The 27,317-nt window shown below is 37.6% G+C and overlaps 1 protein-coding gene across 3 annotated transcripts in view; it reads left to right on the top strand.

The window, feature by feature from the left end:
* Positions 1–25,343, top strand: part of Rassf6 (Ras association domain family member 6) — a 44,726-nt gene extending 19,383 nt beyond the window's left edge. For all 3 annotated transcript variants that reach the window (XM_070013047.1, XM_070013048.1, XM_070013049.1), the window contains exons 3-11: positions 5,051–5,129; positions 7,377–7,519; positions 11,533–11,630; positions 13,368–13,552; positions 16,715–16,816; positions 17,105–17,156; positions 17,748–17,866; positions 17,968–18,065; positions 18,163–25,343. In XM_070013047.1, the coding sequence (XP_069869148.1) occupies positions 5,051–5,129; positions 7,377–7,519; positions 11,533–11,630; positions 13,368–13,552; positions 16,715–16,816; positions 17,105–17,156; positions 17,748–17,866; positions 17,968–18,065; positions 18,163–18,238 (952 nt within the window). In that variant the 3' untranslated portion in view covers positions 18,239–25,343. The remainder of the gene's footprint in view (positions 1–5,050; positions 5,130–7,376; positions 7,520–11,532; positions 11,631–13,367; positions 13,553–16,714; positions 16,817–17,104; positions 17,157–17,747; positions 17,867–17,967; positions 18,066–18,162) is intronic.
* Positions 25,344–27,317: the final 1,974 nt, after the last annotated feature.

Genomic DNA, 27,317 nt, shown 5'->3' on the forward strand with positions numbered 1-27,317 from the left:
CAAGTTCACGAAATGTGGCCACTTGTGTTACCAAGGGCCCAAGGTGCCCTTGGAGGCTGTTGGGTTTTATTCCCTTGAAGCATTGTGGTGTCACGCAGCAGTCTATGCAGTTAGTGTTCGAGTACAGCATGTGACAATATCTGTGGTTTGCCCACATTGGGTCCAAGTTGTAAGATTAAGAATGAGACAGACTTCTTTGTTTTCCAGGGAAGAAGTTGGATATTCACTTAATGATGCTAACAATTATAAAACAAAAGGGAACACTCATAACAAATATTTGACATCCATGTAGCTATAAGGCATAATTCACTTCCACCCATATCCTGTACCATGCCTATGTTCATTATGGTATTATAAAATCCAATAAAAGTGTTTTCTTTCTGGCCAGCTAAACAGCCTGATAAGGTAGAGGAACTGATTTCTTGCTAAATTCATTATCCATGGTAAAGGTCAGAATGTGAGTAATTCCCATCTGCTGAGCAGTTGCAACTCAGGCCACAAAGTACAAAGTACACCTAAACATTTTCCTATTAACTCTGCATCTTCTATTACTCATTAAGGCCAAGATGCGGCCTCAAACAAAAGGCACACTGGACTCTCCTCTGTATCCTCCCCAACCACAACTGCCACTGCCACCACCTCTGTTATCCAAGAGTCTTGTCCTGGTTAGCTATTTTCAGGAGACTATGATGGAGAATTCTGAGTTTCCATCAGAAACTACCAGGACTTTCTTCATGCACTGCCAGTGTTCAGATGTCACCTTCACAGTGTATATTCAATGTTTCCTTTCCAGACCAGGAAGTATTTTACTAGGACTTTCCATCTCCTATTTCCATATTTTTCCATACTGTAAATACCTGTAGATTTTGAGACCCTTCCACATATATGTGACATGCAATCTTCTTTCCGTCAGACACTAGTCTCACCCAAGACTATTGCAGTGATCCCACTCACTTGCCTAGTGCTGAAATCCATCTTTGGTTCTTTACCTACTGGGTCTTAAGAGCACCTGGTCCATAACCTGCCCATAACCTACAGAGTGAACTCAAAATTTCTCAAGCTAGTTCATGGTGCTCTTTACTCCCCTTTCCCCATTTTACATATTATACTCTTAGAATCACAAGTCTCTGATTTTTTTCCCACAGAGCACAGAAATAGCAGCATTACCTTGATAATGTGGTTTCTCTTCCCTGGTAAGCAGTTCATACTTACTTGGTTTAGTTATTAAATGCCAAGGTTTGCCATAGGTAGCATTTGTTTCTTAAAGCTCCTTCCATGTATCAGTGAGGATTCTGGACTATGCTCACATAGTGACTCTGGTGTGCATGAAAAAATGACCTTCCAAGCAGGCCTTTTGTAAGCAGAAATCATTTGAATTAGTCAGCAGACCCAGATGGCCAGTTGGACAATATTCCTTTAGCATCTTGTGCCTCTAATTGTCAAGCTGTCAAGTCAGGATGTTATAGGTTACCATTTTATTTCACTACTATATTAGATTGATTTTTTTCTCATTGAGTACATAAATTAATCATCTTCAAAAGACCCTGAAAGACACTTGCAGAATGCATTCACCATTGCTGTAGTCATTCACACAACTTCTAGATTTTCTGATTCTTCACTTTCTCTTACACCATTAACTGAGCTAATTTTATTTTTCTACTTCAGTTTACTGGGCTGTACTCTTTCATATTCCAAACTCCATCAAGGTGACATAATACTCAGTCAGAAAGATCCTGTTCCTGAGAACAGTATGGAAGACTGAAGGAGTTTCCACTTACCCTGGATGATAGAGTACAGATTGGTAGCTTTTCTCTGTTACGTGCCAGTTTTTAATATTTTAGTCTTTCTGTACCATATAGCTGCTGTCACAACCACTCAGCTCTACAGTTATAGCAGGAAGACAGCCATAGATAGCAAGCAATTTAGTATTAGTAGATTTCAATAAAACTTTATTTACAAAAACAAGTATTCCAGGACCATAATTTACCTAACTCCCTGGCTCATTTGATAACTTGTTTACAGTGAAAAAAAATTTTTTGTTGTTCAAATACAGAGACATTTTCCAACTAAGAGTTGTTCTGGACTAAATATGTTGAAAGTTACTTGTGCTCTATTGTATAGTGTGATTTTATCAGAAGCTGAGGGAATAAGATTATATAAAGCTTCATTTGCTTTCAACAATTGTCACAGCCCAGCATATCAAGAGTTGTATCTCAAGTGAAACTGAAATTTCCATGTGGAGTGTTTGGCACTAAATAACAAGAGCTATACAAACGAGAGCTTTTGGTATGCTGCCAGAAGTATAATTTTGATAAAGGCTTCCCACAAATAATGACGGCAAGGGAAATAAGATCAGTATGCTGAATACTTTGTAGAAGGTAACTATGCATTAATAATTAACCCATGTAGGAAATGGACCAGTAAAATGGAAAACTTCTATAGAATATTTTTGTGTGGCATTTGTATAGTAATTGGTCATTGGAAATGTACATGTTAAAAATTGCAAGTGAATGATTTAAAACATGGAAAAAATCAAGCTAAGTGCCAGTGGCTCATGCTTATAATCCTAGCTACTCCAGAGGCTGGGACCTGAAGGTCACAATTCAAAACAAGACCTGGCAGAAAACTTCCTGAGACTCTTACCTCCAACAACTACCAGCAAACCAGGAGTAGTGCTGTGGCTTAAAATGGTAGAGTGCTAGCCCTGAGCAAAAGTTGCTTAGAGATAGCACCCAGGCCCAGAATTCAAGGCCCAGGACTGGTACAAAAAAAAACAAAAGATGAAACAAATCACGATATATCAACTTTGCCTTTCAATATTCAGTCTTGTTACAAGAGCATTCTATGAGCTAGTTTATGCTCTTTGCACTGAGAACCTGACTTCCTGCTCTATCCTCAGAGAGCCAATATTCTTGTGAAAAGGACACAGATAGTTGAGGGTCCAGGAAACTTTGCTATGGAAATACTTGGACTTTCATGTCATTTATATAATATATAATTTATAAAATAGTTCCAGTGGCTCACACCTATAATCCTAACTTCTCAAGTGGTTGAGATCTGAGGATTTCAGTTCAAAGCCAGCAAGGGCAGGAAAGTCTGTAAGACCCTTATCTCCAATTAATCATCAAAAAGCTGGAAATGGAGCTGTAGCTCAAAGTGGTAGAGAAAAAAGCTCAGGGACAGAGCCCAGGCCCTGATTTCAAGACCCTATACCAACATACACACACACACACACACACACACACACACACACACACACACACACACACACACACACACACACACACACACACACACACACACACACACACACACACACACAAATTCTTTCCCATTTTTTTTCTTTTGGTTTGTTTGGTTTTTGGGAAGAGCTTATTAGGATAATTTCATTTAGAAAATTGTTGGTCCTTATTATGTGTCAAAAACTCTTATCAGACACAACCTACCAATGCTCTGCCTTTAAATGAGATGGCATGAGAGTTAGATTAGGAAATCATATCGAAGGTTAGATGATGTCGTAGGGGTAGGGGAAGAAAACAGGATCTGAAATATTGGGAGCATGCACTTTTAGATTCAGTGCTCAAGAAAAATTTCTTGAAACTAGGCCCACCTGGTAGTACACCCCCATAGTACCAACACACACTTTGGAGGCTGAGGCTAGAGGATTATTTGAGACCAACCTGCACTACATAGCAAGTTTCAGGCCACCTTGAGTGACATAAGAAGGCTCTAAACAAGTCAACAAAACAAACCGCGACAGCCATAATAAAAACTAAAGAAAGTCTCTGAGAAGGTGGTTTCAATGAAATAAATGCAGTGAATCACCTGGCAGGTGATGATGAGGGAGCGGTCAGGAAGTTCAAGGGTGAGTGTGTTCCAGGAATGTTCAAGGCATGTCATGGAGGCCAAAGGCTGAAGGTACTAAGGAAAGGACAGACATAGAGAAGGAGATGAAAGATGTGATAGAAGACCAGCCCAGCCTTTGAAGTCATTGTAAGAACATTGGCTTTTATTCCAAATAATGGGAAGACATTCCAAAGTTTTGACAAACAGGAAAGTGATTTTTAAGGTTTACATTAAAAGAGTTTCTATGCTGGGCATTGGTGGCTCATGCCTTTAATCCTATCTACTCAGGAGGCTGAGATCTGAGGATCGCAGTTCAAAGCCAGCTGGGCAGGAAAGTCTATGAGACTCTTATCTCCAATTAACCACCAGAAAACCAGAAATGGTGCTGTGGCTCAAATGGTAGAGCATTCACCTTAAGCTGAATTGCTCAGGGACAGTGCCCAAGCCCAGACTTCAAGCCCCACAACTGACCAAAGAAAACAAGTTTCTAGTGTAAAGAATACACCACATATTCTTAGGACGTCTTTGTAATAATCCAGATGGGTAAAAATAACATCTTCGGACACAGAAGAAAGGATAAAGGTGTGGCAGGAACCAGTGCTTCTCTGCCAGAACCCACAAAGGGAAACATACTTCAGGAGCAGCAGCCATTCCCTACAACCATTCCCTAACTGCTGGAACCCCAGTAGGAAGCACTGTTAATACAAAATAGGTGCTCCCGTCCTTTCCAAGGCTGGCACTGTACCACTTGAGCCACAGCTTCACTTCTGGCTTTTTGCTGTTTAATTGGACCTATGAATCTCGGGGATTTTTCTGCTGGGGCTAGAATCACAAATCTTCGAATCACCATCTTCAGAGGTCAGCCTCCTTATGTAGCTATGATTACAGGTCTGAGCCACCAGTGCCTGGAGACAAAGGAGGTGCTTCATTTAGATTGGTGAAATGTGCTAAAACAACAAAACCCAGGAACCCAAATTTGCTTAATGGCTGCCTCTTAAGACTACACTCTTACCCTGAGTTATCTTACCTTCTCTGGTTATAATTGGCGTCTGCAATATTTGTCAATGTCCTAAAAATACTTCAATTTTTAACACCCTATCATACCTTTATGAAATGAAAGTATTATTGCCTTTTACTGTTAAAATGGCTCAGAGTGATTATAACTGGATGTGATTTTTTGTTTCTTGTTTTGGTTTTGTTTTAGGGAACAACTCAATACTTTATTGAAGACCTACAACATTTTCTATGAGAACCAGAAAAATCTGCATATTTTATATGGACAGGTAAGCTCCTGCAACAGTTTGACTCTTAGGAAAAAATTCTATAAAAATAGGAAAGAGTGAGGGTGAGTTAAAGTGTATAAGTTAGTAACATACGTGGTTAATCTTTAACTTAATTCATTTTTTTAATCATTTTTTAATCATTTAATTCATTAATCATCTGTGACTTCCTAAGCACTTTTGGGATAGAAAAGCATTTTTAAATAATTTTAATGTTTCTTTCTATTTTAAAGATACAACTTTTATCTATTAATGAAAAAAACGTCTTGAACAGTAATTTCACCAGAAATCTATCATAGTACTTTCTCACGAATACTCCCTCATGTGTATAGGAACATTTTTTTGGTGACCTTTTTTTATAATGGAGAAAATGCGAACGTGATATTAAATCTCTACCAATGAAGGATTAGTCAAACAAATTTTGTCACACCAAATTTCATTTGCTTGAAAATGAAACAAGTTAGATTCCAGTAAATGTTTTCTATATCACAATGATAGCACATTTCAAAATGTTAAAGAAATAGTTCAGGAAAGTCCTGAAGTGAGAAAAATATTTTTAAGGGTGCAGTTGGCAATCTCCTGTCAAATTAAACTTAGATTTCCTTTCCTGATCTTGTCCTTTTCTCTGATTTTAGTCTCATATTCTAATGGGCCTCCCTTTACATATTTACAATAACTTTCTGGCCTCAGGAAACTTTAGGCTTTTGTCCTCCTGATTTAAATCTTCAAGTTTGAAGGCACATATGGCATTTGACCAACATGATTTAGCTTAAATCTACAATTTGGAAAGAAAAGTTACATAGCATTTTAGCCTTTACTCCAAAGCTTACTTTAGGGGTTTAGTTGAATGACTTCAGAAACTTCATAACATGCTATAGGAGCTAATTAATCTCTAGATAAAGAAATGTGCCTAATTTTAAAAACACTTAAGGCTTATCAGCCAAAGAAATAATGAACAGTAATGTTTCCTGAACACTTATTGGATGTCAGGTCATATGAACTAAGAATTATTGCAATATAAGTTTATAAGAAGAGGAAGTCCAGGCTGAAAAGTGGTCAGCAACCTTCCCAAGACCACTCAGCTAGGAAGTGGAACAGCCAGGTATTCAACACAAAGCAGTCTTATTCTAGAGTTTGCAGTTTTCATGTGTATTTTCAAAGAAGCAAAGGATCAGTGTTGTCAAAGTCAGATTAATAGTGGGTTTTGTGTTATTGGATGATGGGTTGTGGCTTTGCTTCATTTTATACATATATATAAGTAAATATATATATATATATAACCATCTATAGTTATATTTAACAATATAGTTATATATAACAAAAGTACACTAATTTAACAATAAGTTATTTACATATATAAAAGAAAACAAGCCAGGTGCCGGTGGATCATGCCTGTAATCCTAGCTACTCAGGAGGCTGAGATCTGAGGATCACAGTTCAAAGCCAGCCCAGGCAAGAGAGTCCGTGAAACTCTTATCTCGAATAAACCACCAGAAAACCGGAAGTGGTGCTGTAGCTCAGGTTGTAGAGCGCTTGCCTTGAGCTGAAGAGCTGAGGGACAGTGCCCAAGCCCAGAGTTCAAGCCCCACGACCGACAAAAAAAAGAAAGAAAAGAAAAGAAAACATAGATTGGAAAATAACTTCTATGGGAATATATTTATCAATAAATATTTAGATACCATATTTCATTTCATTTTTGTTTGTTGTATGATACAGTAGTTTCCTTTTTTGTTATGCTATTTCTAATTTAAAATGAATTCTTCAAATGCTATTGATTTTCACAAGTATCATTTATATGTTGTGTATTTTATAGTATTTCCACATGCACTGTTTCCCTTCCTTAGCATAACTTTGTGAGTTTAGAGATGAGTGAGCAGATGCTAGAGATGAGTGACCAGAGGGCAAGCAATTCAAATGTCTAATTCAGTGCAATGTTTAAATCTGTTTTAATTCTGAATTAAACAGAATCAAAACATTCAAATCCCACTTAATCCCCAACCATTTTAGAAAGTAGTTTAACATACACTCTCTGATGGATATGCTGTTGCTATTCTGACTTACTTTGCTGTATATGGCAATCATATTTTAAAAATAGAACCGTAAAAAAATTGAAAATCCACACAATCCTCTCTAAAAATGTTGTGAACCCCATTAAGATTTCTTGTGTCCTAACTTGCTCATCTTCAATAAAACATTTGCCTTCTATAAATAATACAAAACAATTGTGGGAATTATTGGTTTCTTCCTTAGACTGAAGACGGGAATGTCATTGTTGAAGGAATGCTAGACATTTCCTGGGGCATCAAACGGCCCATACAGCTGAAAATACAGGATGACAAGCAAATCTCTTGTTTTACTATGTCAAAGCCACCAGATGCCTTTTCCAGCAATGGGTAAGCTATCCTTCATGATTTTAAGTTCACACGTGGTCTGTCTATCACTTTTGAGAGCTTAGGCCTCCACATAAAGCTCAGTCTTCTATGATGCCACAGCAACTCCATGAATTGAGAGCTCAGAAACCAGGGCTCTGTGAGGTACGTTTAGGTCTGGATGTAGGATCCTCAGCTACCATGAGTGAAAACCAAACTGGACCTTCATACCATGGCCTCCGGAGTCTGTGCTTTTCAAACCCTCTGCTGTTTAGCATTCTCCTTGAAACGTGTACATTACTTCTTTAAAAAGGCAAAATGTAAAGGCGGAAGATTTGGTTAGCCCTGACCTGATTTTCAAAATGCTGGGGATAAAATTTTAACTTTTACTCTCCTTGGAACAAAGGACTCTCTCTGCTTTCTTTTTAAGTTTATGTATTTACTTATTTAGTCAGTACTAGGGCTTGAACTCAGGGCCAGGGTGCTCTCAGATATTTTGCTTAAGGTTCTACCACTTGATCATCTAAGGAGTAGCACTTTAAGTGATAAAACTCAACTTAAAAAAAAATACAACTGCCTAAGAATTCACAAAATTAGCTCTCATACTTCATATTACCTAAGAATTCAGGGCCAATTTCCTTTGAGAAGCCAGCTCCTTTTATTTTAGCTTTTGATTCATGGAAACTTAGTAAAGTATGGAATCTTTTCAATATCAAGGAGATGTCAAACCATCATTATTTTATTTATCTTTTTCTGGTACTGGGACTTGATTCTTGGGACCTCTTGTTTTCATTCACTTTTTTTTTCCTTTCTTTCTTTTTGCCCATGGCTAGTGCTCTGACACTTAAGACACACTTCCAGTTGATTTGTCTGCCAAGCTGTAAGGCTGGCTTTGAACTTTGATCCTCAGGTATCAGCTTCCTGAATAACTAGGATTATAGGTATGAACCACCAATGCCCAACTCTCATTACTTTAATGGCTACCCCAAGATCTATTTTGATTTCTTAAATTCAAAAAATTGTCTCTAGCAATCCTGAAAATTTGTATGAGTTTCAAGACAAGATAATTTTGATGTCCCCTCATGTAGTACAGCGGATTATAAAATAATAGCCTAATGGCACACATGGTATAGAAACAGTTTCCATTTTTCATGTTTATCAGAATGTTGCCAAGAAGTAAGCCATTGGAAATTAAGTAGAAAAATGACATCTGCTTCCTCCTTATCACAGTGACAAGACTTACTAGGTTGCAAGAAGGACACTCTTGCAGTGTCTCAAGCTTTTAAATGGAGAGTCAAGAATTCACAGGAAAATACCCCACTCTTCACACACTCCCACACAAGAGCAAGGTAGCATTTGGTTCTTGGTAAGAGCTAAGTGAGTATCAGGCAGGAAGGGGCACTATAATCTGGAATGGCGTTTCCTTGGCTTCTGGTTCTGTCATGGAGTACACTGCCAAACTTAGGTACTATTCTGTGTCACTCTCATTCTGCTCATCTCCCTTCAAGTGACTCAGTGAAATTGTGTAAAGGGATTGACTACAGTCTAAAATCTTTCCTCAGTCTAAAATCTGTTGTATGTTTCTTTTCCTACATTGACAGCTGTGGATAGGAATTATCATCTCTGCTCTTGGGCAAGCACAGAATGTAATATCTCCAGTGGGTGAACATTCAGTGACAGATGGGGATGTTGCATACTTGTCATGCTAGTTTGTTTTAATTATGTGAGAAACTAGTCATATAGAGGAAGTATCCACTGAATGAAAATGATAGACACTTCAAAGTAAATCACTTTGTGTGAGTTTTGACCCCTTGTGATTTATAAAATTATTTTGTGGGTGGTAGGTACTTTGATTTCTATATTTGGCTAAGTGTTCTTGGAAATTTTTATTAAAAAATAATAGCTTCGTTGAGGTTATTTTTGCTTGCATTATTTCATGGTAGTATCTACCAAAAATCAACATTTGCATATTTGGGGTAAGCCGTGGCAAAATGAGGTAAAGAGTTGAAACTGGACAGGTGTGCATTTGAATAACATCAACCATGTTTTATTTGGCTTTGTTTTTCCTTACAGTTTGACTATGGAAGTGACTGTATTGTATTTGTTTATCAAATGTCTATGTCCATTATACTGTACATCTCATTTAGAGATTAAATTTGCAAACGATCTACATCCTGAAGTTTGGTCAGAGCAACACACACAGTCCCGTGTTTGGGCAAATTAAACTTCACTGTACTTGATAGTACAGTTCCTCTCTTGAAAACTCTACATAACTGCCCTTAGACTTAGTCATTTGTATGGCTGTACAGAGTCACCCTCAACTACACAACCCAGAGTTATAATTTTCTTTAGCTGTAGATGGTAGGGAGATAAAAAGGCCAAATACTGAATGTACTCAGCCATGGCTGAGCCTCAGGTTTGTGTGTTAGTACTAAACTGTAAGGTAGTGCAAGAGACAGCTGTAAAGCTTGTCACTCATCAAGATTTTATGCTGTCCATCAGTCATCTGACATTTGTGGTAATTCTCATATGTCACCCATATGAAACATTATCAAGCTGTTTTGTCTGCTTAGTTTCTGTTTTTCATTGGCCTTGTCTTTTTCTATTTCGAACCCTCTTTCTGCTAATTAAATCTGGCCTAATGTGATTACTAGTCTGCTATACTTTGCAAGAAATACATCATTTTATACAAAATAAGAATTATTAGATTATTAGTTGGGATCTGAGGCATTCTGCTTTGAGTTAAGGTATTAAATTATTTACATTAGTAAATCATTCTTTGTTTAAGTTACTACATATGTTATTGAACTATGAAATTTATTTGGCTTGCAATTCTGAATAGTAGAGCTTGTTGGAAATTTTTTTAAGAAATATGTTAGATCATGTGATTTACTTCCTTCAACTGTTGTCATTATCAAACAATAGACTAGCTATAGAAAACCTCAAAAGAATTCAAAGATTGAGAGAAAGATCATTTATTTTCATCTTTACTTATCATTAATATTAATGCGTTTTTCTACCAGTAATATCTGATAGCGTTAATATCAGAATTTCCCTAGAAGTAAATATTTTAGGACATAATACAATAGATTTTATGGAAGAAACACTGGGGCTAAGACTATTCCCCAAAAATAATGGTGTCCCTTTATCAAAGAGGTCCAAGAATGCCTTGGATCACCTGACTAATTATAAAAAAAATACAGTTGAATATTGGCAATGATGATGATGATGATGAAGTTGTCAGTGACCATGATTATGATGATATTTTTGGATATATGTCAAGTACTATTTAGGGCACTGTTTTAAAAATTTATTCAAATACATTCATTTAATCCTTTCAATAATATTATTCTACCTCATTTTACTGTGATTCTCCTGTTGTTGATGAGGGCAGAAAAGGTTAAGTAACTGTTTACAGACAGATTATATAAAATAAAAATGTTAGCCTGCTAAAACAATGTTTTATTCAACCTGGGAATTATAATGCTTTGAACATTAATTATGTTAAAACATAAAGTCATAACTTTCTACTAAAATGGTTTGTGCATTTTCTTCTTTTGTAAATTTTTGTCTCATAGTAGTCAAGACCTTAAAGATAGTTTTATATTTTATTACTTTAGAGCAACTTTACATAATAATACTTTACTACAGTAGATTTTCAGTATATATTGGTGGAATAAATGCTTTCTACACTCTCAGCAACTTTGTGAGATTTCTTAATAACAATGGATTATATTAATCTCTACCGATTCTATTTGCATATACTTTCACTGTGTCTGTATAACGTAGGTTGCAGAACGTAACTGAATTATTTTGCTAATATGCCAAATATGCTTCAATAAAAAGTATGGATGTATTTACAACACAGGGTGACCACTCTGGCAGGACTAATTTTGGTAATATCACAAAATTTTATAAGTTTAGCTTTTTTATCTACCTATAGTGATCCACAACTTCTCAATTGCTATTGTGAATCTGAAAATGATCATAGGCCTCAGTGCAAATTGACCTCACTTGAAAGGTTCATTACTTTTTAGGAGAATGACACGCTGGGGAGAATTTGATGACCTATATCACATTAGTGAGCTGGACAAGACTCAGATTCCTGTGTCTGAAACGAAGAATTCCCTCGAAGGTCAGTATCAAACTCTTATTAATATGGAGACTTATTTTTTTAATCAATGTGAAATATGACTACTAAATGTTTGCCTCCTATATGCAGTGATTCAAGAAACTCCTGCTGTATTTGCATACTTCCTAAAATCTTTCCAAGGAGCAGAGAAACTTAAGTCTTTACAGTACTCGTGTAATCATTAACCATCTTACTTTGCTACTTAAAAGTATGTTGGTTTTAAGCCAGTCTTCATCCCATTAGATAGAACTAATTATTTGAATAAAGTTTGTGTTCATAAAATTATCCAATATTTACCCCAGTGATCAGGAATCATGTAAGATTATCATTAGTTTCATTTGTTAAATCAAACCCTCAGACTTAATCCCACATCTTTATAGAAATTGATCATATTAGTTAATAATAACTTTTTAAAATGTAAACCTCATATGCAGAGCTCTGAGGCAAACTGCGATCATGACATCTTGTTTTATATATAGATCTTTCCAATTATTCCTTGAGAATATCCATTTGATGCAAAGGAATTTAAATAGCTTAGCACCAAAGATAACATAAAACCCTATTTGTATGTAAACCAGGGCAGAAAATAAAAATGAACTAGTTCCTGCCTGATGGTATTCTAATTACAATAAGAAATCATTTTAAAATCCCAAGTGAAAACTCAGGTAGCCCCATTTATGTAAGAACAGGCTTAGTTGAGGAAATTAGAGAAGATGCAAGTGGAAGTTCTGAATATTCTTCATTGTGGTAGGAACGCATGTAGCTACATCTTTTTCCATGGGGACATTCTGTGCACACAAAAGATGCCAGGACAGTCCAGCACTTTAGGATGATTTTGTAATCACACCTGACACCCTGAAAAGAACATAAAGTAGACCATCTCTAAGATACATTCCTGGTAGGAACTAGTCCAAAGCATATTACTACTTTTGCTTTTATAAAAGCTAGAAACAAGCCAGGTGCTATTGGCTCACATCTGTAATCCTGTTGACTCAGGGGACTGGGAATCATGATTCAGAGCCAGCCAGGGCTAGAAAGTCCATGAGACTCTTATCTCCAAGTTACCACCAGAAAACCGGAAGTGGTGCCAAGGTTTAAAGTGATAAAGTGCTAGCCTTGAGTAAAAGAGTTCAGGGACAGCACTCAGACTCTGAGTTCAAGGCCCATGACCCCCCAAAAGAAGTTAGAAACAAAAAATGTTAAGGCTCTATACCATTGAAATGCCTTCTCAAGAGTCCTTTTATAGTTCTGTAAAGAAACAAAGGCCCAATGTTCACCTTAGGAAAGATCCAGTAAACCTGGAACCAAAATGAAACAAGGATCCAGACCTGATTCTCTCACATAAGCACAATGTTAAAATCAGTTTATTACTCAGTACTTTCCCCATACCTGTATGAGATCACGTTGCTAAAATACCAAGTTACTTCCAGCTCCAACATTCTGAAACTTTATGTAACTTACTCCCCCTAGCAAATTAAAATCAAAAGAATGGTCCAGTCCCTGATATGCAACCACTGTGGTCATATCCTTTGAGACAAAATTCACTGGCAGAATGGGCTGTCTGAGCAACCCCAGACAACGTTTAGTAAGTAAATGTAGAGACACACCGTAGACTATAAGGTTTTAAAACTACCAGGACATAGCAATATTCATAAACTGTATGACACCATACCAGTCTACTTAGAATGCAAGAAGAGAGGCAGCTGAATCACATGAGTTTATCGTCTTTATTCTTCCTAGACTATTTATCTTGTCACAGCAGCACTTTGAAGCCATATACAGAGGAGGAACCGAGATCCCCTTTGCTATATAGAACCATGAGTGAAGCAGCCCTAGTGGGAAGAAGGGCCAGGCTTCCAATGATGGACAGAAAAGACAGACAGAACCAGAGGGCCTCCATTAACGGACACTTCTATAACCATGAAGTGAGTTACCATTCCATTCCTGTGGCTTAGAGGAATGTCATCTGCTGTACTAATGATACCACTCAATTCAGCTTACAATTAAAAACAGTAACAACAACAACAACAACAACAATAATGTTATTAACATGCCTGACACTTATTGGTGACTCCCGATACGCTGGGTAGTAAGCCATGTTTAAAATAGGTTTGTTAAATTTTTTTTTCTTCTGAAAGGGATTCTTATTATACAGTCCATACTAGCTTGAAACTTGCTATCCAGCCTAAGCTGGCTTTGAACCCATAGCCCTTCGACTCTCAGCCCCGCATGCCTTACTTTCAATGGGATTATTTGTTGCAGTACTGAAATTGGAACTCAGGATGTTATGCTTGCTGAGCAAGTACTCTATCACGGGAGCCATGATTTCAGCCCTTTCGTTTACTTTTCAGACAGGGTCTTACATTTTTTGCCCAGATCACCCTCAAACTAATGATCCTCCTGTCGCTGCCTCCCATGTAACTTGGATTACATCATGCCTAGCCCCTAGAATTTTAATGAATGATTGCACGAATCACTACAAACTATGTATGAGTTGATTACTCATTATTTTTCTCTTTTTTAATATCTGATTTGAGGTTCATAGAAGTTCAGCAATTTTTCTTAGATCACAATGCATTTCAGCAGTAATCTTGCACTTGAACCCAGATTTGTCTGATGCCAGAACCCAAATGATTAACAAGTGTGATGAATAAGCACCACCCATCACTGAGCCAAGGAGTCAACTTATTATGCACATGAGTACCATGATTTTGGAGCCCAGCAGGAATAAATTTCCCTTCACAATTCTTTTTCCAAACTAGATTTTTTTTTTCTAGTTGAAGAATCTCCTCTTGGATCCTGGAGGATAATATGCAGTACCATTGATAGTCCTCCTAGATATTCAGCCATCAATGAGCCTGGCTGCTGCTTGTCTTCAGAAATGATGCTCTATATCATCATTTGTGGGCTGGTTCGTTTTCAAGAAGGAAAAGCACACACTGCTCCAAATGAGTGGCTTCTGAATGGATCATTGGTTCTGAGAAAGAAATTGGCCACCCAGCACTCCTGACCACCTGATTCACATTCTTGCTGAGCACAATCACAAAGTCACTCCACCTCCTACTTGACAAGGCTGTACCTGGGCTTAGAAGAAATGAGCTAAGCAAAGCACTGAACACTGTTCCCAGCACATAGGCAAAAATGTCAGTTTACTTTAGCTGTCAGGTGTCAATTCAAAGCAATCAAGTGAGATTTCAGATATTCCACATTAATGTCTCCCACTGTTTTGGGGTTTTTTTTGTTTGTTTGTTTGTTTTGTCAGTCATGGGGCTTGTACTCTGGGCCTGGACACTGTCCCTCAGCTCTTCAGCTCAAGGCTAGTGCTCTACCACGTGAGCCACAGCACCACTTCCGTTTTTCTGAGTGGTTTGTTGGAGATAAGAGTCTCATGGACTTTCCTGCCTGGGTTGGCTTTGAACCACAATCCTCAGATCTCAGCCTCCTGAGTAGCTAGGATTACAGTGATGAGCTACTGGCACTTGGCTTCCCACTGTAATTTTACAGCTACAAAAACAAAACAAAAATGAACACATTCTATCAGTGAGTAGTAGACATCTAAGAATTTCAGTTTATAGGTTTCTAAAGTTGATGAGCTTTATAAAATACATTTTAATCATGAAGTACAAATATTATCAAAATATGGATAATACCCATATTAAAGGCTCAGATTGTGATTTCTTGGGCTAAGTTTTGAGCAGTGTAACTCCACCTGGGGGATATTTCTATCCACACAGCAACTGTGATTTCATAATCATATCTGTTGTGAGTTGTGGCCAGCACAATGAATAGAAACCATGTAATTTTAAATTATAATTCTGAAAACATGGTTTCAAATCCATTGCATATTGGCATTTTAGAAGTTTTCTTGACAACTCCTGGCTCTTCTCTGTTATCGAATAAACAAAGTCCAGGAAGGCTGAAGCTGCTGAGTTGATAGAGCTGTAGTCAGTTCACATTAGAATCCAGATCTTCTGAACTCTAATGTAGCACTGCTCTTATTCTCCATGACATGTCTTTATATAAACAGCATCAAACACATGCTCAGCATACCTCACCGCCTCTCAGTGCAGGATGTACATAAGACTTCTCAGGGCTGCAGAAACTCATTTGGATCAGAGTAATGCATCCATGTCTGAAAGGTCAACAAATACTGTATTTTCTCACACTGACAGCTTTGTCCCAGACTCCTCTGTATGTCTTCCCAAGAAACTTGTTCACATATCCAGAGTTTATACCCTCATAAATGCTATATGCGCATATATCTTTATGTATGTATAGAAAGAGAGGAGCTATACATATTTATAAGTGCATACATACATACATGTGTATGTGTGAATATACATACATATAAGTATGCAATATATATGTGTGTGTATGTGTAAATTGCACATAAATGATATATATATATATAGATAGAGAGAGAGAGAGAGAGAGAGAGAGAGAGAGAGAGAGAGAGAGAAATATGAGAGATGCTTGTTTACTGGTCTTCCTGTTTAGGATTCATCTAACATTCCAGTGAGCCACCCCAAAGCTACCCATCTCCACATCTGGACCTTTCACATTTCCATCGAGTATTGGAGCACTTGGAGATTTCATATATGAATGAAACCCAAGGAAGCAAGTCTTTCATATCCTTAAATATCCATCTCCTGGCATTCTTACTTTCTGCTACTTAAGTAATCTTTGGCCTCTTTTTTTTTGCTCAGGCACATATACCATTGTTTTTTCTCCAAAATGAGTATCATATGATATACCACTAATTAGCACCCTCTGAGTCTCCACCGGGTATTGTCTCATTTTTTTAAAAAATTTAAATGCATTACATTTATTTCATATGATTTACCATTCATTTTGCTTACTTAGTATGAGAATTAAGCTAGATAATATTTATAAAGAATCTCCAGTTTTGTTTTATATATATATATATATATATATATATATTAATGATTTACATTTAATGAGGATTCTTTGATATTTTTTGGAATAATACATTCCCTTTCAGGAATTATAAATCCTGCTGTCGTCATGTTGAAGATATTGATTATCATTCATTGAATGTAACTTTACATGCCCTTTTCTTTCTCTAGACATCAATTTTCACCCCAGCCTTTGGATCAGAAACAAAGGTCAGGATCAACAGTAGCATGAGAACTGAAGAAGTAATAAAGCAGCTCCTACAAAAATTTAAGGTAATCTTCATCACTAAAGTGAACTATAAATATCTTTAACGATATTTAACAGCAGCCACATGAATAAGCCCTTCTGAAAAAAGAACTAGGACCTGATAAATCCAGCTATGTCTAGACACCACACGGTTCCCGGGGTGGGGGTGGGGGGTAACAAAGAAAATTTCCATTTCTACAAGTCAAAGGGGGAAGATGTGAAGACACAGGTGCGTGAGTCGAGTCGGGCCTGACCAGCTTAGAAAACATCCTCTGCAAACCAGCAATCATGTTGTTCGTTCTTTCCATTGACAGATTGAGAACAGTCCTCAAGATTTTGCTCTTTACATTATTTTTGCAACAGGAGGTAAGAAAGCTTGATCACTCTGTGTCCCTAAATCCAGTGTGTTCATTTCTGCCCATGAAGAAGACAGAAGATCCATTTACTTCATTCTGTCAAAAAAAAATGTAACTTTTTTTGTTTCTTTGTATGTTTCTCCCCCTTGAGTTAACCCCTGTTTTCACTGTATTTGATACTGGTGCCCTGCATCTTGTATATACACTTCTCTAATTCGGGGAGGGGAAGGGAAAAAACAAAATGCTTAAATGGGGATACAGGCTGACCCATTGTAACAATGAGATGTACAACACACTGTGTTGAAAACAAACTTTACAACTTTGGCGGGGGTAGGAGGTTAGGGGTATAGCTGTAAAGGTGGGAAAGGAGGGATGATGGGGGAAAACAAAGGAAGAGGCAACAATGCTCAATAGGAAATGTACTCATTACCGTGTGCAGCATTTTTACAATAAAAAACGTACAAAACATTTTAAAAAGTAGGAAGGTTAGGAGAAAGGGAAAGTTGGTTTTTGTGGCTTTTTTTTATTGGTGGTTGGGAAGAAGGCTGCTGGGTATCAAACCCAGAGTCTTCTTACGTAGTTGATTTCCATTTATTTGTAGAGCAGAGACGGCTAAAGAAGACAGATATTCCACTCTTGCAGAGACTCCTACAAGGGCCTTCCAAAAACAATGCTCGTCTTTTCCTCATGGACAAAGATGCAGAAGAAATCAGCAGCGATGTACGGCCAGCTTCACCCTCCATCTGTCTTTGCGTTTTCCCTCATGGCTCAGCCCTTCTCACATCAGTGCTCTGCTTTTCTGTTTGTTTTCTCTTCCTCAGGTGGCTCAGTACATTAACTTCCATTTTTCTCTCTTGGAATCCATTCTTCAAAGACTAAAGGAAGAAGAGAAAAGAGAGATTCAAAGGACAATTATGAAGTAAGTCGAGAGTATCTCTTTGCATAAGTAGACCTTTAATAAGTTCAATGTACAAAGCATGTCCAATGTTTAATATTTTTCCTCTTCTTATTTTCAGATTCAATACTGAAAAAGCCTTTATACTGAGATGTCTACAAAGTAAACAGATAGTAAAAACAGAGACAACGGTTTAGTAGAGCTGGTCTCTAGGGCTAAAATACTTCAACAGATGCATTTGATGAACTTATCAAGTCTGTACTTGCATTGGAATATGCACTAGCCTTGAATCTAATCTGTAGGAACTGAGTGCCAGAAAAGCTGTGTCTCTCTGAAGTAAGGGGACTACCTAGCATTCACAGCTGGACTAAAATGAGATTGGTGGAGTTTCAGTAACTGAAGTAAGTAAGCTTGGATACTGTGTATTCCAAATGTCTCTTACAGTAAAATATGGGTAGCAATCTGGTATGTAGCAATCTTGAATTCTGGTATCATTCGGTTTTAAATTTCCTCTAAAAAGAATTTAAGATAACCAAATATCAACAGACTCATAAATGATTGGAAGGAAAACTTCTAGCTCTGAAATAAATGGAAAGCACATTCTTAAACCATCAAGCATCTTAATACAGATGGTGTCTCACACCTCCTTAGACCTATTGGCATTTCCAACATAAAAATTAGAAATATATTTAAATAGATATATGACTTTTGACTTTTGGTAATGTCTGAGCTACCTACCCTTAAGGAGGGAAAACATTTTGGACTCTTAAGAACTCCAAATTCTAAAGTTACTGGATCACACCAGTAACTGTAGATACTTGGGAGGTCAATCTAGAGAGTACAGTTCAAAAGACCCCTTCTCCACTGAGAGCTAGGTGTGATAGGATACGCCTATTATTCTAGCTACATGAGGAAACCTAAAATAGGGAGATCATGGCCAGGCACACAACTAGGTAGAAAGCAGTATCCTATCTCAAAAATAACACAACACCAGCACTAGTGACATATGCCTGTAATCCTAGCTGCTCAGGAGGCTGACATCTGAGGATCATGGTTCAAAGCCAGCCCAGGCAGGAAACTCCCTTGGTCTCTTATCTCTAATTAACCACCAGAAAACTGGAAGTAGTACAATGGCTCAACGTGATAGAGCACTAGCCTTGAGCAAAAAGAACTCAGGGAGAGTGCCCAGGCCCTGAGTTCAATCCCAGGACTGGGAAACAACAACAACAACAACACACACACACACAAACACAAAAATGGGTAGAGCCTGGCTCAGTGATAGAGCTGCTGCCTGCAAGCACCAGACTCTGAATTCAAATTGAGGTATTGCAAAAAAAAATAGGAAGAAAGAATGGTTAGTGGAATTCATTTTCTCTATTTTTGCAAACAAACACAATGCAGAGATTCAATGCACTGCACTGGTTAAAAGCAGACTTGGTCATGGATACTTGTTTGTTGCAGAAGGATTATGGTGGATAAAACAAAGTTGTTGTCACCGTGCCAGGCAGGATGTGCGGCCCTGGGTCCTCTCTGCACTCTTGTTGTTCTGCAAGGTATTCCCAAGTCTGTTAAATCCATTTGGACAAAACACTGTGCAATTGTATTTATGAACTCTGTACTAAAATGGAGTTTGGTGTAACTTTCTGCCATTCCCTGTGCTGCTTCTATTTGCGTTTTTCTTCAGTTTGTATGAAGTTGTTGGATCACATGACCTGAAAGAAGGAAGGAATAACTGCAGATGTAATAAACCCAGCTAAAAGATTAGCTATCAATATTAAAAATGTGAAACATTTTTAAGATAAAAATCTTACTTCTCCATATCATGAAAAGGTGAACTTTGACCTTTGCAGTCCTCAGAGATCTCTCACTGAGCAAAACACAGACTTGCATCTTTATCCTTCTCCTACTGATGAATAAGAAAATCAGTTCATCTTATTAAAATAAGGCAAGTGTGATCATTAAAATTCAGAGTACTTATAAAAATTATAAGGGAGTATCAAATGTCTTCCATAAACATAACAATAGATGAATCTTACTTTGTAAGTGTGTAAGGAATGTACCAAGGCTTCACTGTGAAAAAAAGTATAGCTGGTGTGCAAAAAATACACATTAGAGAAAATGTAAATAATTTCTACGTACATGAAAGAATTGTCTCAATAGTGGTTAATACCTTGTAACTGGCTTTACTAATCTGTGTTCCATGAGTAATCAGAAACAGTGGAGTAATTTAACTTGAGAAAGCAGTATGTGTTATATTATTAAGTTATATTAGGACAGCAACAATGAGATGGAAGTAGAAGCCTCCTAAAGCTGAAAGGAGACCCTTAAAAGCAAGAAACAAGAAATGAGGGTTTCCGAATTGCAGGGGAAGGTGAATCTGCAGCCCAATGGGTGACAGTTCTTGGGCTACCCAGGCCACTGTGGTTCCCCACTTGTCAAACATACTCTGGAAAGTGGATGAGGGAGGCAGGCTTTTCTACAGACGGGCACAAAGCAGAGAGGGATATAACCTTATCTTCATTCAGAGGCTGTTGGACTTGGTGCTGAAGAGGCTTCTTCTGTAAGAGTCTGTGTTTCATGTGGTCTGGGGCACATTCAGAGCTGCACAGGATTAAGGACATGGCACAGGCTCACCTAGAAAGCCAGCATTCTGTGTGAGTGGTGCAGTGAGACAAGAGAAAGATAGCAGCGATTTGAGCTAAAAGACTGGCAGCCACTGGGCTCTAATTTGTACCACCACTGCCCAACTCGAAAGCTGAAGAGGCAAGTGGGAGAGTGAATGCTGGAAAAAGCTGCTCCTGGCAGGAGCCTAGCACAGGAGAAACCAATCTAGGCAAAGTAGTGGAGGAAAAACAATCCCATCCACCAGGAGCCCGCCTGGCCAACCCGCAGGTAGCAGAATGGAGACATTGACTGCATGGATGGATCTCCAGCACCCTCTACTGGCACCAAATAGCATTGTGCAGACTGCTAAAGAAACAGCAGGCAACAAACAGTTTAGAGTTGAGACAATAAAAATTGTGTCATGTCAACACAACCAAACGTATATAAGAAATGATTAAAACAACAAATTACAACTGGTAAACACAAATGGATATAATTTTTCTGCAAGATGTTAGTACTAACCTTATTTTATATGATCTTATGAAAACATATTCTGCAGCTATTTATTATACCATTATTTATTGTCACAAAAGAAAGTAAACAGCCTAAAATATTCAAAATATAGAAGTGATTTTAAAAACCTACTCACAGAATGATATATTGTTTTTAAAATTATATATGTAAGTTAATTGCAGAACTAAATTATCCTTATATATCTAAATAAGAATATACACATATATACTAGAACATAATTTATTGTACATTAGACATATCTGTGTTATGTACTTATACATTAACACACACTCACAAACCAAAAAGGAACTTTCCTATCTTCCCTAGAAATATGGAAGATTCATACTTTTTAAATATCTCTATATTTAGTAAATGTTATGTAATAATATATGTTGTTTTTAAATCAGGAAATAAAAAGTTGTGATTCACAATTACCAACAAAAAGTAGCAAGTACATGCAAGAGCAGAATTCTAGATGCAAGGGAAAACAACAACGTCATGGCTCAAATGTTCATTCACATCGCTTCTGTGAGATGTTAAATATATGTCCATAAAAACTTTGGTACTTTTCCTTTCAAAATATGGCACTTAATCTCTCTCACCTTTGGATGAGCTAGACTTGAGATTCCTTTTCATTATATTATTAATTGAAAAGAAAGGATTACATGTTTAGGGGGTTCGGTGTGATCTATGTATACATTGTGGAACAGGCAAATCAAGCTAACTAATATGTACCACCTCTCACCCTTATCATTTGTTTATGATGCACATTTAAGTCTATTCCTTTAGCAATTAGTCACCTCTACGAAATAGAAAAGGCAAAAGGGAGAGCAAGTGGCTTTGGAGATCAGATCACACAAGTTCCCATGGCTTCCTCCTTGCTGTCTGCTTGGGATCACTTCATTCAAGGGAAGCCAGCCATCAAGGCCTGAGCAGCGCTGAAGAGAGGCCTCAACCATGAGGTATTGAGATCTTTTGCAAAAGCTAGCAGGGAACTGCAGTCTCCTGAAAACTGCTACATGAGCGGCCATCTTGGAAGTGAATCATCTAGCCTTGGTCAAGTCTTTCATGGCCCTAAGAGCTTGACTGCAGCTTTCAGAAAGATTCTGAACTTCTCATAAACCTCAGAAAGAGGAGAAACGCTGGCTTTGCTCTACTGTGCTATACTGTGTAACTTGTCCCACAGCGGTGGAGAACTAAGAACAATTTCTGAGGGGAAAAAAATGTGTTGACTTTAAAGTTCTTTCTGCATATTACAAGATCACAAACTTTCACCAGAAAAATGTCATCCTTGATTTAAATGGTCTGGATATTTCATTACACTTACACATTGCTTAAAATTAAATTCTAAATAATATGGTTAGTAATGGTAGAAAACCATCATATTCATTTATATATGTCTTGTACTTCATATTATGTCCTGTGCATCTGATGTGCTCAATAAAATTAATTGGATTAAGGAATTAATGAGTTAGTAAGTGTATAAGAGAATGAGTGAATCGTATATACTTAAAAACAGCAGTTATAAAGTGTTAGGCTGAGGTACATACACAAAGAATATGATACAATGTAGGGAGCCTGTATCCATTTGAACCCTCAATCATGTGCAATAAAATGTCAACATTTGATCAACAATGAGCATTATAATCCCCCGAAGAAAATATTTTTTTACAGATGTGAAGATAAGCCATCACAAGGTTAGGAGACTTGCATTCTACAGGTAGGATTTGAACATAGGGCTCCAATATCCATGCTCTTAACACCCCTAGCATGGATTATAGGAAATTGCTTCCAGGACCTTGTCAGAAATCAAGACATCCTCTACATGCTGTGTATGCGCATGTGTGTTTGCAGCTTAAACTCAGGGCCTGGGTACTGTCCCTTAGCCTTTTTTGCCCAAGGCTGGCTAGCACTCTACCCCATGAGCGATAGCTATGCTTCTGGATTGTAGTGATTAATTGGAAACAAGAGTCACATAGACTTTCCTGCCCTGGCTAGCTTCTAACTGCAGATCCCTAGATCTCAGCCTCCTGAGTAGCTAGGATTATAGGCATGAGCACCATAGCCTAGCTACTACTTGTTTTGTTGTACAAAAGAAACTAAAATTTTTAAATCAGTCTAAATTATACGCTCTTTGTTATTTATGGCAGATTTTTTTCTTCCTTCCCTTTTTGCTTTCTTTCCTCCTCCCTTCATTCCTTCCCTTCATTCTTCTTCCTTTCTTCCTTCCTTCCTTCCTTCTTCCTTCCTTCCTTCCTTTCTTCCTTCCTTCCTTCTTCCTTCCTTCCTTCCTTCCTTCCTTCCTCCTTCCTTCTTTTCTTCTTTCCTTCCTTCCTTCCTTCCTTCCTTTTTTTGTTCTATGGTTACTTGAACTCAGTGCCTATCTCTTCTGTAGCTCTTTCACTCAAGGCTGGTACTTTGCCACTTGAGTCATACTTCTCAGATTTATCAGATTTGTCTTCCCAGACTGTCTTCAAACCATGATACATGATCCTTAGATCCCAGCCTCCTGAGTAGTTAGGATTACAGGTGTGAACCACTGGCACTTGGCATTGTGGCAGAATTTTCAAAGAAATGACCAATCATCATTCAATGTTCAAATTAATATGAATATATTAGGCTTCTTTGGTGCCATTGTCAATATGACATACATAGGCAACGAGTAGTCTAATTACATGGGTCACTTTATTATTAAGCATATGCCATTAAGTTCATCAATTACCATTTCAGTAATGGTAAAGAGTTCCATGTTCCTGAGTTCTTTTCCACTGTGAAAGTCCAAATGCCAGTCCAGTGAGTTGAGGTGGCCTGTTACAGGATCTGAGACCAGGAAAGCCCTGTGGATTCATGGAGACAAGAGCCATGAGAGTGAATTTTCTGAGCATCAGCACGTAGTTGGCAGAGCAGGGAAGGAGACTTAGTATAGAGGCCTGTGTTTAAATATCATAGTGAGCAGTTGAAAAATTATTTTGTTGCCCATGATTTTCAATATTAAAAATGTGTTTCATTATTTGTGACAAATAAAACACTAATCTCAGCACACATCCTTTCCTGACATTTTCTGGGATCATTTCACCTTCCAAGAAAGACTAACACTTTTCCATCATTTTTGACCCCTAAGGAAAACAAGAAATGGCAAAAAAAATCTAAGCACTGTGAGTTTTTATGTCTGAGATGTCTTTTCTTAAGCTCTTAGACTTTCCTACATGCCTGTCCCTTGGCATGAAGACTCAGTGAAGTTCAACTTCTCCCCCATCTTTAGGATCCAGCATTTGCTTTCTTCTCACAAAAATGGTGGCATTAAATGGCAGGATTAAAAAGTCAGCATCAATTTCTCATTGAATTTTTAAACTCACCTCCATGGATCCCATTACAACTGTTCAGTAATTCAGAAAACCAAACCACAAGCCCTCTATCCCCCCTCACCAAAGAACTGGCAGAGACCTCTTGAATCAAGTCAAGCAGCATCTCCCAGTGTTCACTTCTACAAACTTTTACTAAGTAAAAACCACATGCAGAAGCCTAGACACATAAATAGATGTACATTCCTCTTTTACTGATACGAGAGTGGATTCCTAGAACACTACTACTAAAGCAGGCACACACGTGTGTGCACGCACATGTCCAATACACAATGAGGGCACAGTGTACAAAAGCACACTGAGTGATGGCTGATTGGCCTTCCAAAGAGCCCCTGGTTAGAAGTCTATTGATTTGGTGTTTCCTCAAACCTTTGGCAGTACCACAATAAATCATTCAGGCAAATTAAAGTCTCTATTTTGTGTGTGTGTGTGTGTGTGTGTGTGTGTGTGTGTGTGTGTGTGTGTGTGTGTGTGTGTGTGTGTGTGTGTGTGTATGAAGAAATCCCTCTGGAGTTTAAGATAAATTTACTTCATTGGTAACCTATGACTGTGAAAATCAATTTTCATGGGAAATTGCCCCCTAAGCGTAGCATAAAACACACATATTTAATTGCATCCACATTCTCTAAACAAAGCAGTGATGAAAGTCCCCCATAACAATCTTTCCTGATCTCATTTAGTCATAGTTCCTTAGTGAGTTCCCAGTTTTTGTGGTAAAAATCCTGTAAAAAAATGTTTCTGCAAAGAAAATATTTCTGGCTAAAGCATAGTAGGAGAAAGAGTACTAAAGAAAGAAAACAACTGAGTGAAGAAAGAAGTGAGATTGTCCAAAAAGAAATGTACTGTTTACATGACGTACGTAACTATTGACTCTGTACATCACCTTTATAATAACAATAAAAAATAAATGTTTTTAAATGTTCTTTGTGGTTCTTGGGATTGAACTATCATGGTCTATAACATTTATGAGTTCTATGAGCTTTGCAATACAGTTATTTCTTCCACATTGGGTGATATGTACATTTGTTTTGCATAGCTGTTCCCTCTTTCCCACTCATTCCCTCCCTCCCATCACTGCCATTCAGTTGCTTAGTTAGTTTTGATCAATGTGCATGATTAGCAAGCTCTTTATTACCCAGTTACACTCTTAATAAAATCTTTTATATAAATGAGCATGGCCCTGAATGAAACAAGAAGAGATATAACTGCCCAGCAGGAACTAAGTCCATGCAAAACTTCCTTATAAAAAACATGATTGACATAGAACGCAGAAGAGAAAGAAGAAATATCTTCCTCACCTCCCCTTTGATTTCCTGGGGTGGTTGAGGAAATGGTAATAAGTCACCCATTCTAAATTTTGGAGAAAATATTACCAGTCCATCCTCCATAGTCCTTGTGACATCATTTTAACCCTTTCTCCATTCTGTATACTCTCTAAGCATGACAATTTGATGATATCTTTTTAAATGTTACTTTATTGTTATTATAAAGGTGATGTACAGAGGGATTACAATTACTTAAGTCAGATGAACACATTTTCTTTTGTACAAACTCTTCCCTTCCCTCACTCACTCCCAGTCCTTCTTCCCATCTCCAATCACAAATTGCATAGTTCCCTTTCATCAGTGTGAGCTCCACTGCTGTACTTTTTCACTCTTTTACCCTCAAGTTCTGTGCCCTCCCTCCAGCCCTCCCAAAGATATAGATGCAAATAAACCATACATAATAAAAGATGACAGAATCATCTCTTGTTTTCATATCTTGGGGTAAATATTGATATATATATTATTTTATGTAAATATATAGAAGCACATAGGCATTGCAACTCTGTGTTTCTCCCCTAAGAATCTCCTCTTTTGGTCTCATTGTGTGTGAGTATCTAGAATCCTGTATAATTTATCATATCCCAGTGTATTTTAGGTCTAATTTCTGCATATCAGAAAAAATCATGTATTGTTTGTCTGAGTTTGGTTTACTCACTTAACATGATTTTCTAGTTCCATTCATTTCCCTGCAAATGACATAATTTTATTTCTTCTAATGGCTATGTAAAATTTCACTGTGTATAAGTACCACATCTTTTGGATCCACTCATCTATTGTAGGACATCTGAGCTGTTTCCATGTCTTGGATATTCTATAGTGTGGATGTGCAAATGTCTTTATGGTTTCCTGATTGTGGTACTCTAGGTAGATGTCCAGGAGTGGTAGAGTTGGGTCATATCTATGTTAGTAGTTTGAGGACCCTCCAGACTGCTGTCCAAAGTGGCTGCACTAGTTTACAATCACACTAACAGTGCAATAGGGTTCCCTTTTCCCCACATCCCCATGAACATTTGTTGTTCAAATTCACAAAGTTGGTCAATCTAACTGGGTTGAGATGGAATCTCAGGGTTGTTTTGATTTGCATTTCTTTTAGGGCCAGGGATGATGAGCATTTCCTCACGTGCTCTTCTTCCTCAGAAGAAGAGGTAAGAATGGCAAAGAAAACACATGATGATATCATTTTTTTTCAAATTCTTTATTGTGATTAAGTGATTACATAATTTCCCAAATTTCACAGTATTATGGGATAGTGATGCTTAGTTAAAGTCACAAGCACATTCTAACTTTCATGGGGCAAATTGTCTATCACGGTCTATAACATTTACGGGTTCTATGAGCTTTGCAATACAGTTATTTTTCCACATTGGGTAGTATGTACATTTTTTGTTTTGCATAGCGTCAGCTATTCCCTTTTTCCCACTTGTTCCCTCCCTCCCATCTCTGCCATTGAGTTGCTTAGTTCATTTTGGTGA

The sequence above is a fragment of the Dipodomys merriami genome, unplaced genomic scaffold (assembly GCF_024711535.1).
Source record: "Dipodomys merriami isolate MVZ:Mamm:240054 unplaced genomic scaffold, mDipMer1.0.p SCAF_9, whole genome shotgun sequence".
Taxonomy (NCBI): Eukaryota; Metazoa; Chordata; class Mammalia; order Rodentia; family Heteromyidae; genus Dipodomys; species Dipodomys merriami.